At 52.6% G+C, this 13,297-nt stretch overlaps 1 protein-coding gene across 12 annotated transcripts in view; it reads left to right on the plus strand.

Annotated features, from left to right (window-relative positions):
• Positions 1-13,297, plus strand: part of CCDC57 (coiled-coil domain containing 57) — a 74,197-nt gene that overhangs the window by 53,165 nt on the left and 7,735 nt on the right. For 7 of the 12 annotated variants that reach the window (XM_032499122.1, XM_032499123.1, XM_032499132.1 and 4 more), the window contains 3 exons: positions 1,168-1,268; positions 2,715-2,834; positions 3,191-3,407. In XM_032499122.1, the coding sequence (XP_032355013.1) occupies positions 1,168-1,268; positions 2,715-2,834; positions 3,191-3,407 (438 nt within the window). Of the gene's footprint in view, positions 1-1,167; positions 1,269-2,714; positions 2,835-3,190; positions 3,408-4,324; positions 5,166-5,365; positions 6,464-10,033; positions 10,357-13,297 lie in introns of those variants that run through there. The other 5 variants (XM_032499126.1, XM_032499124.1, XM_032499128.1 and 2 more) reach the window with 5 other exon arrangements.

Below are 13,297 nucleotides of genomic sequence, written 5' to 3' on the forward strand. Positions count from 1 at the left end.
ATGGACATGGAAGCAGCCAGGGCCCCGACAGAGTGCCAGGAAATCCCTCAGATCTGCTCTATGAGTAATATTTTACCGACAGATGTAACATGAAATGGGGTGGCCTGAGCACCTCATCTGATCCAGCAATCCCTCTTGTGAAACTCAGCGACCGTAACACATTTATAGACCCAATTATTTCCCGCACCCCTCTCTTTTTGAAGTACAGCCAGTTACAACGCGTCAGTTCCTCGTGTGCAGCATCGTGTGTGTGTATTTTCATGTTCCTTTCATTAAAGGGTATTATACCCCTCTTTGTATAAGGACAGATCTTTGTGATTTTCCAGGGCCCTCTGGGAAATCTCAAGGATAATTTTAGGGTGAAAAGGGTACCCTGTACGTTTTACCTTCTTTCACAGTCAGGGCTCTGTTTTGAGAAGGGTAGGATCAGAGGCTGTGTGGAGATCTGAGCGCTAAGCTGGGATCACGGGTGCCTGAGAAGCGGTGCTTGTCAGCTCAGGCAAACGTGACAAGAAAACATTCAAAAAGAAGCAGAGGGGACTGTAACTGTAAAGACCTTTAGGGCACAGGTGAGGAAGGGAGAGGCGGGGCCTCGCTGCTGGGCTGGGCACCGGTACGAGCCCCCGTCTGCCTTCCCTGTATTGGTTTTCACGTAACCCACAGGCGGAGAACTCCTGGAGCCCTCACTACCGTGTGTAGCCAAGCGGATCTGTTCTGAGAAATGCTATTTCAACGGTGATTGTTCCTTGTGGGACGTCAGCCTCAAGATAAATTCCAAGATTTTTAGGTTGAGTTAACGAATGTTCGTTTGATGCCTGTATCATTTCTGAGTAAGGCAGGACGCGGAAGCACTGAGCGCCAGACTCACCGTCCAGTTGACAAACTTGTGCTCCTTTTTCCCTCTGCTGCAGGGAGGGTGTGCTCTGGGCCCTTGAATGGACGTGCCCGTCACTCTCAGGGGCTGCTGGGGTGTGTGCGCCGCTGTGGAAGGTTTCTGGGTGTTCGCGAGCTCTGCTGAAGAGCCGCCAGGTCACACGCCCCCAGTTGTCCTCCCCTGCGTCCTCTGTGGTCCTGGAGGGGCACACGCCCTTCTTCTCGAGTGTTTGGGAGAGCCCCAGAAGCGATGTGCACACAGAGGACAGACCCTTTCCCTCATCTCGTTTCTAGGGAAACCGCCTCGTCACCCCCTTCCCACCCCTGAGGCCCAGGGCCCAGGTGAGGCGCCCGACCCACCCCTGGGACAGTTGCAACCCCACCTCACAACTCAGGTAACACTCCTTTAACTAAGAAACGTATTTTTAACAACTTTTATTAATTACTTAAGTATTGCATTTTCAGTAGAGAAACTTCAAAGAATAGTAAACACAGTTTTATTTCTTTCACTATATGTGTTTTTTCTTAGTTGAAGTGTAGTTGATTTGCAGCACTGTGCTAGTTTCTGGTGCGCAGCATGGTGATTCAGCTGTGTACACGTGTGTATACATGTTCTTCCTTACTCTAGCTCGTTACAAGACACCAGACAGTCCCTTGTGCCATACAGCCAGATCCGCTGGCTGTCTGTTTTGTATGAAGTAGTGTGTGTCTGTTAATCCCAAACTCCTAATTTATCCTTCCCCCCACCCCCTTTTCCCCTTTGGTAACCATAAGTTTGTTTTCTGTGTCTGTGAGTCTGTTTCAGCTTTGTAAATAAATTCATTTGTGTCATGTTTTAGATTCCACATATAAGTGATATCATATATTTGTCTTTGTCTGACTGACTTAGTGTGATCATCTCTAGGTCCATCCATGTTGCTGCAAATGGCATTATTTCATTCTTTTTATGGCCGAGTAGTATTCCACTGTAAAAATATACCACAACATCTTTATCCAGTCATCTGTCGATGGACACTTAGGTTGCTTCCATGTCTTGGCTGCTGTAAATATTGCTGCTATGAACACTGGGGTGCAGGTGTCTTTTCAAATTAGAGTTCCCTCTGGATACATGCCCAGGAGCGGGATTCCTGGGTCATATGGTAAGTCTATTCCTAGTCTTTTGAGGAACCTCCGTACTGTTTTCCACAGTGGCTGCACCAACCTGCATTCCCACCAGCAGTGGAGGAGGGTTCTCTTTTCTCCACAGCCTCTCCAGCATCTGTCATTTGTGGACTTTTGAGTGATGGCCATTCTGACTGGTGTGGGGTGTTACCTCAGTGTGGTTTTGGTTTGGGTTTCTCTAATAGTTAGCGATGTTGAGCATCTTTTCATGTGCCTGTTGGCCACCTGTATGTCTAACACAATTTTAAAAGCTTCCAACTTTCAGCACTCCAGCATAGTTACCAGTAACATTTCAGTGCATTTCCTGCTATTTTACTAAATTACAAACTGTATCATATGTATGTTTAATTAGATAGTTTTCCCCACCTAGGTATTTATTTTTGGAATCTTTGCCAATATGCTAGGTTAAAAATGCATCTTTTAAAATTGTCTTCCTGGGCACCAGGGAAAGGATTGTGTGCTGTGCAAAAGCCCGGTCTCCTGGGAGGGTGGGGGTGACTTAGAGGCCATCACGCCCGTCCTGGCTGGTGGACCCCAGGAGGCCTCACCACCCTCTCTGGCTTGTCACAGAGCCTGGTAAGTCCCTAATACCAGAAATCTGGGGAGTAGCGTTTCTTCCTAACACACCCCATCAGTGACCCACGAACACTCAACTTCCTTTATTTAAACGCCCGTGCCAGGACTCTAAGAATGCCAAGAGAGAATGTTTCTCTGAATGCGTGGGAAAGAGCCAAGCTCACTTGGCACAGACAGTCTGCAGAAAGGACACTGGGCCAGGCTGCATGGCGAGGCCCAGGCAGGTATGCAGGACCCACCAGGACCAGGGTCTCTGTGTGGCATCCCTGGGCAGGACTCACCCAGACCCAGAGTTCTCAGGGTCAGAGGGTGGCCGCTGCCCCGAGTGACAGTGCTTCGGTCACCAGGCGCCTCCCTGGGGATGATGGGGCCTCTGCGGGTGGGTCCCAGCGGTGCATTGGTGGAGGGAGCACACAGGCCCCTCGAGGGCCCTTCTGGGTGTGGCTGCTGAGACAGGGCCTCAGGGCGTTGGTCCAGTCCCCCCCCCCATCACCTCGCCCCAGGGGGCTGGGAGCCCTGTTGCCTCCTCAGGCTGGAGAGAGGGTGGCTTTCCGGGGTAATTCTCTTCTCTGACTTTCAGAGGCAGCACCCAGTCCCCACAGTGACTTGCAGATCAACTCCTCAGAAAGAAAACCAGTCCCCAAAGCCACGCCTGGCTCAGGAATTCCAGGAGGAACGTGGCCCCCATACCCAAGGGTCCTCATCAGTTGTCAGCAGTTCCCTCCAAGACACCTGGAAGTTACTCGACCTGGGATCCAGCCCTTCCGGCCTCACCTCCCCGGATGACTCAGCTCCAGGTAGGCGCCGCTGCCCGAGGATGGTGTGGGGTGGCTCTCAGGCTGACCTGCCGCAGAGTGAGCGGGGCTTAGGGGTCTGTAAATCCCGCGCCCTGAGCGTCTCCCAGGGACAGACTGTGTCCCCTAACTCTGCGTCAAGGGGACCACGTGTACTCTGAGTGGGGTCCACGGGCCACAGGGACCATCGCTGCCCAAGGGCTTGGTGTGCCGTGTACAATGAGACCCTAGGACAGGTGGCCAGAGCGTGTCCTTGGCCACTGGGAGCTCGCCCACTCTAATGGTCAACCGTGAGGGTCTTAGGAATATCCATCTGAGGGGCGACCTTTGTGGGGGCCATGTGAGACTAGGTGTGGTGAGAGGGCGGAGGGGGCGCCGTGTGAAGCCCAGAGTCTCTCCCAGATCAGCTCGCGGCAACCGGCCCCCACCGCACCGCTGCCTGGTGCGCGTGCTGCCGCGTCAGCGTGACTTCCCGAGGGCGTTGCTTTGTCGGAGGTTTGGGTCCCATCAGCCACCCCACCAAGGCCGGCACCGCTTCCCCCTGACCCCCACCCCGCCGCGCCATCAGGCCCCCGTCACTGTCATCGGGGCCTCTCCCGTCACGCAGTGGTGGTCTCTCCACGCGTCTGAGAGTTGCTTCTTTTCACTTGTGTATTTGTGGGGGGCAGGCTTGTGTATTTACTTGTTCATCTTTAGAGGAGGTGCTGGGGGTCGAACCCAAGACCTGGCGCCCACCTAGCACGCGCGCTCCTGCTGACCTGCACCCTCCCCCCGGACACACTTCAGTTCATAGGAAGCAGAAGCGCCTTGTGAGGCGGCAGGAACGCAGGCTGCAGGCTGAGTGGAGGGCAGGGCCCAGGAACTTTGCAGCTTAGTGTGGCGTCTGCAGTAACACAGGCCCCACTCCTCTTGGTTTTGAGGTGGGACCCGAGCCGCCCCTGCCGCGCCCCCGCAGGCCTGGCCAAGTCCTGCTGCAGCTCCATCTCAAGGTGGGGCCCCAGCCTGACAGCCCCGGTTAGACGGACCCCGGCCCCAAACCCCAGACCCTGTGGCCACCGCAGCCCCCTCCTCCAACCTCCTGAATCCATGATCCAAGGGATGTGGCCCCTCCAGGCCCAGCCTCCTCTCACCGTCTTCTCATAGGATAGTCCCCTGCCCCCGCCCTACTTCCTGGCAGCAGTGGCTTAGGGACTCCCACCCTGTCCCTCCTCCTTCCCACACGTGCAGCCCAGCTCCCTCCTGCCCCCACCTGCAGACCTCCACCACACGTGGGCACCCTCCACCTTCCTCTCCCCGCACCTGCCTCTCCCCTGAAGCCCTCACCTCCTCCGAGGCTTCACCCCTCACCTGGATCCCCCTCCCCCTCAGCACTGGCCTCCTTTATCTTCATTCTGTTCCATCTGCTGGGAGAACTGGGGGGGGGGGGGCGTCTTCCTTGACCCCTGACCCCTGGCCAGCTCAGGCAGGACATGGAGGGAGATAACCGGGAAGAGTGGGAGCCCAGCCAGTGGAGCTGGGGCTCAGGGAGCACCTGTGATTAGAGAAGATACTCTGCGTTTTCCAAAACGTGTAAGATTTGAAAAAACAGACTCTTCCTGGATAGAAGTGTTAAGTATTAGAGAGATACGTCTTCGTAGACCTGCATCACTGTCAATGCCTCATAGAGTAACTGTGGTTTCCTTTACTCACAGAACTAACTACATGTTAGATCTGTGGAAGGAACTACAAGACAGAGCTGCTAAATAAACTATGAAAAACATAGTAACAGTCAAACTTTTTTATCTTGGGAATTGGCAACGATCAGCACTGGTCTAGGGTGTGTCGAGCTTAGGAGTAAATGATTTGAACTGAATGCATATTTAGAGGGTGCCTGAAATTCAGAGCCAGGCAGACCCGTCTTCCCCGACCCCAAACATGTGATAGTCCCGAAGTCAGCTGCTTGAGAAAATTGGATCCCACAGGTTCCCGGTGAGGAGCCTTTGAACCGTGCTCATGTTCCGCTGGACATCATAGAAGCCCGACGAGAAGAACTGTGGACTGACAGCTGCTGACTGAGCAAACATTACTGGAAGGGCTGTCTTGAAGATGACAACTCAGACGTTGGAGGAACTAAGGGTTGATGGGCTGTGGAAAGAATCAGAACATGTGTGAAATTCTTTTAAAAAATTTATTGCCTTAAATTATGTTACACAACAAAAAAAAAACCCTTTACAAAAAAAATATATTAGAAAGATAGCTGTTTTCTCCAAATTGAAGTAACCAGTGAGTGCAAGTCTAACAAAAGAGGCACAGAGTTTTCCTTGAAGCTAAGAAACTAGATTTTGCGATATCTAGAGCAGTAACATGCTTGGGAAGAGGGTGGAGTGATGCCCAGCCCTCATCCACATCAGCTGCTCTGGCAAACTGTGGGCCTGGGCTGGGCACCACGGCGCAGGGCAGAGGCCCCGCCTGGGCTGAGAGGCATGTCGGAGCCGAGGGCGGGTGTGGGCCTCTCCCCCACTTCCCACCTCTGACCACACGCTCCACCGCGGCCGGGCGCCGTTAAATGCCTTCAAATCAAACCTGAAAATACACAGAATTGGAACTATTTACAAGCGACTAGAAGGTGATAACCTTAAATGTGACCTAAAAATCCTGATTTCTAAGATTCTTCTTTTTTAACCTCATAACTAACCCAACTAGAAAGAGATTTCCAACATGGCAAAAGTCAGTCATCCAGGCTGAGCAGGTGCACCGTGAGGGCGGACACAGCCCGGGCGGCACCAGAAAAGACAGGCATCTGAGCTCGAGGCCAGGCAGCCCTTGGGGGGCAAGGCCGGGCCGCTCGGCCTTCTTGGAGGGCATTTATTGGTGGGTCTGTCCCGGGGGCTGTGGGAGTCATCAGCCTCCCATGTGTCCCCGCTGCGTGTGCAGGTGGCCCCTCTCAGCGCCGTGTGGCGCATCCCCTGGCGCAGAGGGGCTGAAGACCCGTCCAGCCCCACGTGGCTAAGAAACTAAAACAGCGCAGGGGGCTCCAGGTGACAGTCGGCCTCCTCCTCCCGTCCCCGGTCACCTGGCTGTCCGTCCAGCTCCCCGCTCCCCTCGGACGGGCCCGCACGCCACCCTGGCTGTAGAGGGTGTGTTGAAATGTGCGTGTGTGTCCTCTTCCCGCTTCTGAGCCTCTGTCTGCAGCGTCACTCTGCAGCGGTGGACGTGGAGCGGAGAGGCCCTGTGGCAGCTGAGTGGCCCGCCACGTTAGCCTGTCTCGCGTTCAGGGACATTGGGATCCCTTGCAGTCCTCAGCTTCAGCAGCGCTGCAGTGAGCTTGCGGTGCCTGCGGGGCACTCATGGATCTGGTGTGTCTAAACCTGGAATTGCTGGGTCAGAGGTGTGGGTGGTTTGAGCTCTGAGGGTGTTACCAAATCACCCTGTGGGCGTTGGCTCAATTCATGTCCACGGCCATGGGGCAGAGCACCTGTCCTCTCTCCAGCACTGGCAGGTCTTCATCGGGCATTTTCCTGTTTGCCTATCTGATAGGTGAAACATGGTATTTCATCATTGATTTTATTTTGCAGTTTTCAAATTGTGGGTGAGATTGGCCATTTTCTGTGTGGTTTGTGGGTCGTTCAGGTTTGCACCCTTTTCCAAGGTGACCATGAAAGCTTGCAACGGAAGAAGATGCGTGTTCGTGTGGTCATGAAGTTGGGACACAGGAGGGTAGAAAAGTGCTCCGAAAGGGGCGGCAGGCCTGCTCTGGGGAGGGGGCTGGGCTCAGGGGAGGGTGGGGCTGGATACCAATTGTTACCATAATAAATACGGCCATCTGAGCGATTTCTCAAAGAGCGGAGTCCAGCTGGAGGCTCACCAGAGCGAAGGCCCTGCTCCTCACAGTAAACCAAGGCACTCCAGCCACTGGGTCCCCGTCTTCAAGTGAGGACACCAAGGCCCAGGGCACCGAGTCACCACCCAAGGCCAGGTAGTCAGAATTCCCAAGTCCCAGCCGGCATTCCACCCCCGCCTCCTCCTCAGGGCTCTGGGCGGATGTCAGGAGGGGCCAAGGTTGTCCCTGGGGTCACACGGATAGTGGGCAGGAGCTTGGGAGGAATGTGGCCTCCCGCAGAAAGACAGGCACCACTGGGCCTGCCCCAGGGGCCGACCGCCTTCCCCGCTGCATTCTGAGCAGTGCAGCACCCGGCTTCTGCTGTGGGGTCTGGGGAGACCCGCTTTCTCCTGGGTGTCCCCCACCTGCCTCCCCCAGGGATGAGGGAGCGAGAGGGGATAAAGCTTTTCAAGAGTACAGTGTTAGGGTTTTCTTCTTTAAATTTTTGTTCTTTTGAAAATTCCATTTTCTTCCAAAATTAAATTTTTTCCCTTTAACAAGGGTTGCATAAGCTTTATAAGATGAGGCCTGCATGAGCCTGTTAACTGGCTGCTAATCCGCAGTTATTTTTAACCCCCCTGTGTGTAAGAGCTTTTCTCTGCAGATCTCACTGCACAGGTGGTACCTGGACCACACCTGCCGGGCTGCTCTTAATCTGAGGGCCTGGGAAGCCACCTCCTGTTCTCAGCCCCACCCTTGCTCACATGGCGCCACCGTAGCTGTTAGCCCAGGCCTCCGTCCACCACACTGGGTTCCTTGCCCAGGAGCTCCTGGAGGCCAGCCCTCAGCATCAGACCAAGATGCCCAGGCCTGGAGATGCTGGGCAGGTTGCCCAGGGTCACACAGCCCCCAGTTCCTGAGTCACAACCAGAATCCAAGCCGCCTGGCTCCAGCCCCTCAGCCCACCTGGCTGAGGAGAGTCCAGCTGTCAGTGTCCGGGTGCCAGGCAGCAGGTGTCTGCCTCCCGGGCAGTGCTGACACGGGGCTGGGGGCTGGCCGGCTGGCCTGTCCAGCAGAAGCAGTGGGCGATGCCAGCCCACAGCTGCCCCTCCCTGGCAGTGTAGGCCGAACGAGCCAGATCTTTCCGTTTCTTTAAGAAATGCTGGGTATCTTGTGTTTTATATGGAAGGTTTCAGCTTTTGAATATTGGCAACTAGTTAAAAAATCAAAGCACCGTCCAAATTGCAGTTCAGCCTGTGAGCTCCATGCCTGGGGAGCCTGACCCCAGCCACAGGGGACAGCCTCTGGCAGAGTGACCTCCAGCGCTCTGAGGTTCTCGTGCCCTGGGAGGCACACGTGATTGTGCTGCAGAGCACATGCAGCAGGTCCGCCTGGCCGCGTCCTCGTCCAGCAGGACGTGCTGCGGGGTGTCCCCGGCCTCTGCCGAGTGGGCCCCAGGACACACCTCTTCCTGGAGTTGTGTGTGTCTGAGAGGAGGTCGTTCCAGGCCTCCCCTGATGGCTGCTTGGACTCAGAAGCAGGGTTCTGGGCCTTCCTCTGAGGTCGGGCTGTGATTCAGCGTGGCTCTGCTGTCTCGGCTGTGCTCTGAGGACGTAAAAACATCCTCTGAACTTGAGACCAGGCATCTCGCCATCTGGCCTCCCCACAGGTGCTTTTTGTTTGTCCTGAAACCCAGGGGCTGAGAATAGGGGAGCAAGTGGTGCAGACCTGTGATACAAAGGAGAAGGTGACAGTCACACGGGACAGGTGGCCTCGGAGGACAGTTTGTGATTTCAGGGTAAACACACCTGGAGCCTTCCACTCTGTTCTTCCCATCTGTGGTCCTCACACCTACGTGCAAGCCAGGGACTGGCCCTCGCCTCTGAGCTCTGTTCTGGGAGGTGGACCTCAGGCTCCCGGTGTATCGTGGTGAGGGGGCAGACCCAGCGCAGAGATCGCCAGGCCTCACCCATGGGGAAGGGGGCCTGTGTGAACCAGGGAGGTGTGTCCTCCACACTAGGTGTGCGGGGATGGGACACGAGCCGCTGTCAGAAGGGTTCAGCGCTGGCTCACCACCATCACAGTGCCTGCATTGGGGAGGGGAATGTGGCCGGAGGCTCCTTGAGCGCTGTGGCAAAGGTGTCCTGCCCCATTGTCGCCAGTGTCACCTTTGTCTTTGTGGCTCTGCCTGTTACTACTCTCAGTGATGCAGGAAAACAGATGTGGGGCGTGAGGAGGGCCGTGTCCCAGGCTTCAGTTGAGCCCCTGGGAGGTGCCCCGCCAAGCGTGGGTCCTTGGCTTCGCACAGGAAAGAAGTCAAGAGCGAGCCACAGCTGAGTGAAGGTAGATTTATTCAGAGAGACATTGAAAGGCAAGAGAAAGGCCACGAGGTGTGGGGGCTGGGTGCTCAGATTAAAAGTAGGTACACACTCCATAGACAGAGAGCGGGCCGTCTCAGAAGAGAGAGAGAGAGGTGGCGGCGAGGTGCCATGTTGCCAGTATTTATGGGCTTGGTGGCTTCATGTGCTAATACGTGGAGGGCCAGTCTAAGTGGCCTGGGGAAGGGGCTGGGGTTCCCAGGAAGGTGGCCACTTCCCACTCTGACCTTCTGTGGCCAGCCTTGGGACGGCCACGGTGCCTGTGGGCGTGTTATTCACCCTGCTGATACATTACAGTCAGGCCTATAATGAAGCTCAAGATCTGCTAGAAGTGAAATCTCTCATCATTCTGAGCCTCAGGGCCTGCGGGGGGCTGGATCTTCCACCATTTTGATGCGAACTGCTGTATCACCCCTTGAACGGCTGTCCCCTGCCCCCTCCTGTCTCATCAGGGCGGCACTGAATGAGAGCCCAGGACCCCAGGAAACTGTCCTGAGAGGGGTGTGCACATCCCGCAGCACCCTCTTGTGACTGCAGCCAGAGAAACGGAGGAAGCAGCGTTCTGTTCAAAGGAGGGAGCAGTGCAGTGTCTTGAATTAAGGGAGCAACTCCAGCTCCCTGCCTTTACCGATGCCCATAACCTGAGACTTTGGGGGAGGTACTTTTCGAGAAACAGATGGTCAAACAGATCTTTACTAGCTCTTCTCTTGAGGCTGTTATGATGAAACAAGTTCTGCCACTTAGGAAAAAACTTGTGTTGAAATAACTTTGAAAACAAAGTAAATACTTTAAGAAGTAGCCGGATTGGCTCATACTTTGGTGGTGGGTATTCTGGGGCCACAGCATGACTAGCGCCCACTCCTGCTTCTGAGCAGGCTGAGGACTAGACGTCAACACCCCTCCATAAACAGAATATATGAAAACGCTGTTCTCAGATATCGGGAAATAGGCGGCACAGGACTGGGACTCTCGAAGGAAGGAGGACAGCCGGGGCCTTTCAGGTGCCACGGCTCCCGGCCCAGAGGCAGTTTCTGGGTTGCAGGCACAGGGAGGGGATCGCCAAGCAGAGCTCAGTGCCTTCCGGGGCGGAGGAAACAGCAGTCAGGATTCGGGGAGGCAGAAGGGCTGGAAGACACAGGAGAGAGTCCAGAGAGGGGAGTGGTATGCAGAAGAAAGCTCCAGAAATCTGCCTGGGGATTCTCTTGAGTCCTTACTATGTACTAGCCCACAGATGTATGGAATAAAACTCCGCAAATCCAGGCAAAGGAAAGACAGCTTGTAAGCTGAACCATTTCCGGAGCCCTCAGGGGTAGGGAGGATGCTCCAGCCGTCACTCAGCCGAGACCCAGAGAAGGCACACCTTGGTCGTAGCACTGTCCCTGACGGGCAGGCCTGTCTAGACCTAGCTTGGAAGAGTTTAAAACCAGTCTTAGAAATGACCAAACGAGGCACCTGACTGCCTAAAGAGCAAAGCCCAACATGCTAAAAAAAGACAAGAAAATGTGAGCACCGTAGTGAAAATCTCCAACAGCCAGTTAAAAATTACAAGGAATGAAAGCGGGGGCATTGCTGCAGGGCCTGGGGGTATTAAGGAGATGATCATGAAGTAAGAACAACTGCAGGCCAACAGCTTGATAAAACTGGCAAATTCCCTGCAAGACCCACGTTACCAAACCTGCTTCAAGGAGAAGGAGAAATGTGACTAGGCGTCTGTCTCTCCAAGCAGTTGGTGGTAGAACTTAAAGCCTTCCCACACAGACTCCAGGCCAGGTGGCTTCACTGGTGACATAAACATCTAAGAAAGAATATTAATCCCATCCAAGCACGTTTGCAAACAGTAAAGGGTGGCAGAAGACGTGCAGTTCATTTCATGAGGCCAGCACTGCCCTGATACCAAGGCCAGACAGAGACATTCCAGGAAGGAAAGACTATGGGCCAATATCCTTAAAGAACATAGACCAAAAAATTCTTAATGAAATATTAGAATATCAAACCCAATGATTCATGAAGAGGCTAGGATATCCAGACCCAGTGGGTATTACTCTGGCAATGACAAGTTGGTATAACATTAAAACATCAATATGCTATATTAACAGATTAAAAAAAAAAAAAAAAGAAAAACCATACAGTTGTGTAAATACACACAGGAAAAGTATTCAACAAAATTGAACACCAGCTCAAACAAACAAACAAAAAACTCAGCAAATTAGGGGTCAGAGGAAACGTCTTAACCCTGACAGAGGGCATCTGTGAGAAGTCTACAGCTAACGTTGTACTTCATGGTGAAAGGCGGATGCCCGCGCGCAGTCCTTCCCCCCGGCACCGTGCCAGAGGCCCCAGCCGTGTAATAAAGCAAGAAAACAGGGAGCATGGACATCCTCCTGCAAAAGAAGAAGTAAAATCGTCTTTACTCACACACTGTGTTATCTGGTACATAAAAAATTCTAAATAACCTACAAAACAAATCTAGAATGACAAAGTGACTTTAGCAAAGACCGAGGGTACAAGATCAATATACCAAATCAATTGTATCACTCTATCTAGCAATGAAAATTGGAAACTGCAATAAAAAGTACTATTAACAATAGCATCCCTAACCATGAAATACTTGGGGACACACTGAACACAATACCTATATCCTGCAAAAGAAATCGCTGGGGGAATATTAAGACCCAAACAATGGAAATATATACCATATTCATGGATTGGAACAGTCAATGTTAAGATGTCATGTCTTCCAAAATTTACCTATAGATTTAACAGAATCTGAATCAAAATCCCAGCAGGCTTTAAAAATTGAAATTGAAAATTAAAATGTACATGGAAATGCAAAGAATACAGAATATCACAGCAGTCTTGAAGAAGAACAAAGTTGAAGGCACTTAAACTACTTGACCTTAAGACTCGCTGTAAAGCTCTGGTAAACAGCACAGCGTGTTGTTGGCATAAGAAGAGACGAAATAGAGGCACATACGCACATATGTATGTGATCATTGCTTTTTTTTCAGTGGAGATGTTGGGCACTGAAGCCAGGACCTCATGCACACTAAGCAAGCACTCTGCCACTGAGCTAGTGACCTGCTCACTGATTTTTCAATTACTGCAGTTTAAGGAGAATGGATGGTTTATGCAGTAAGTCGTGCTGGAACAACTAGGTATCTATGTGGGGAACAAAGTGAATCTTAACTCTTACATCAGATGCAAAAATCAATTCAAAATCCATCACAGGCCTAAGTTTAAAGCTAAAAAGTACAAAACTTCTAGAAGAAAGCATAGGGGAAAATCTTTGTGACTTTGGGATGGGCGAAAATTTCTTAGGACAAAAACGGTCCCAACCATAAAGAAAAAAAAAACGGATAGCTTGGACTTCATCAAAATGTTCGCGTCCTGCTTCTCCCATGACCCTGCCAAGAAGATGAGCCGTGGGCTGGGGTAAAATATTGGAATCCACACGGACAAAGAACTTGACAACTCAGTAGTAAACAAATAAGTCCAATTTAGAAGTAGCCAAGGGGGGAGGGTATAGCTCCGTGGTGGAGCATGTGCTTAGCATGCATGAGGTCCTGGGTTCAATCCATTAAACAGTAAATAAATAAATAGCCAAAACACTTGAAAAGACACTTTACAAAAGAAGAGATGCTGATGGCCAGCGAGCCCATGAAAGGTGTTCATCAGTAGCCGTCAGGGAAATGGAAGTTCAATCCACAGCAAAGTGC

Source organism: Camelus ferus, chromosome 16 (genome assembly GCF_009834535.1).
Source record: "Camelus ferus isolate YT-003-E chromosome 16, BCGSAC_Cfer_1.0, whole genome shotgun sequence".
Taxonomy (NCBI): Eukaryota; Metazoa; Chordata; class Mammalia; order Artiodactyla; family Camelidae; genus Camelus; species Camelus ferus.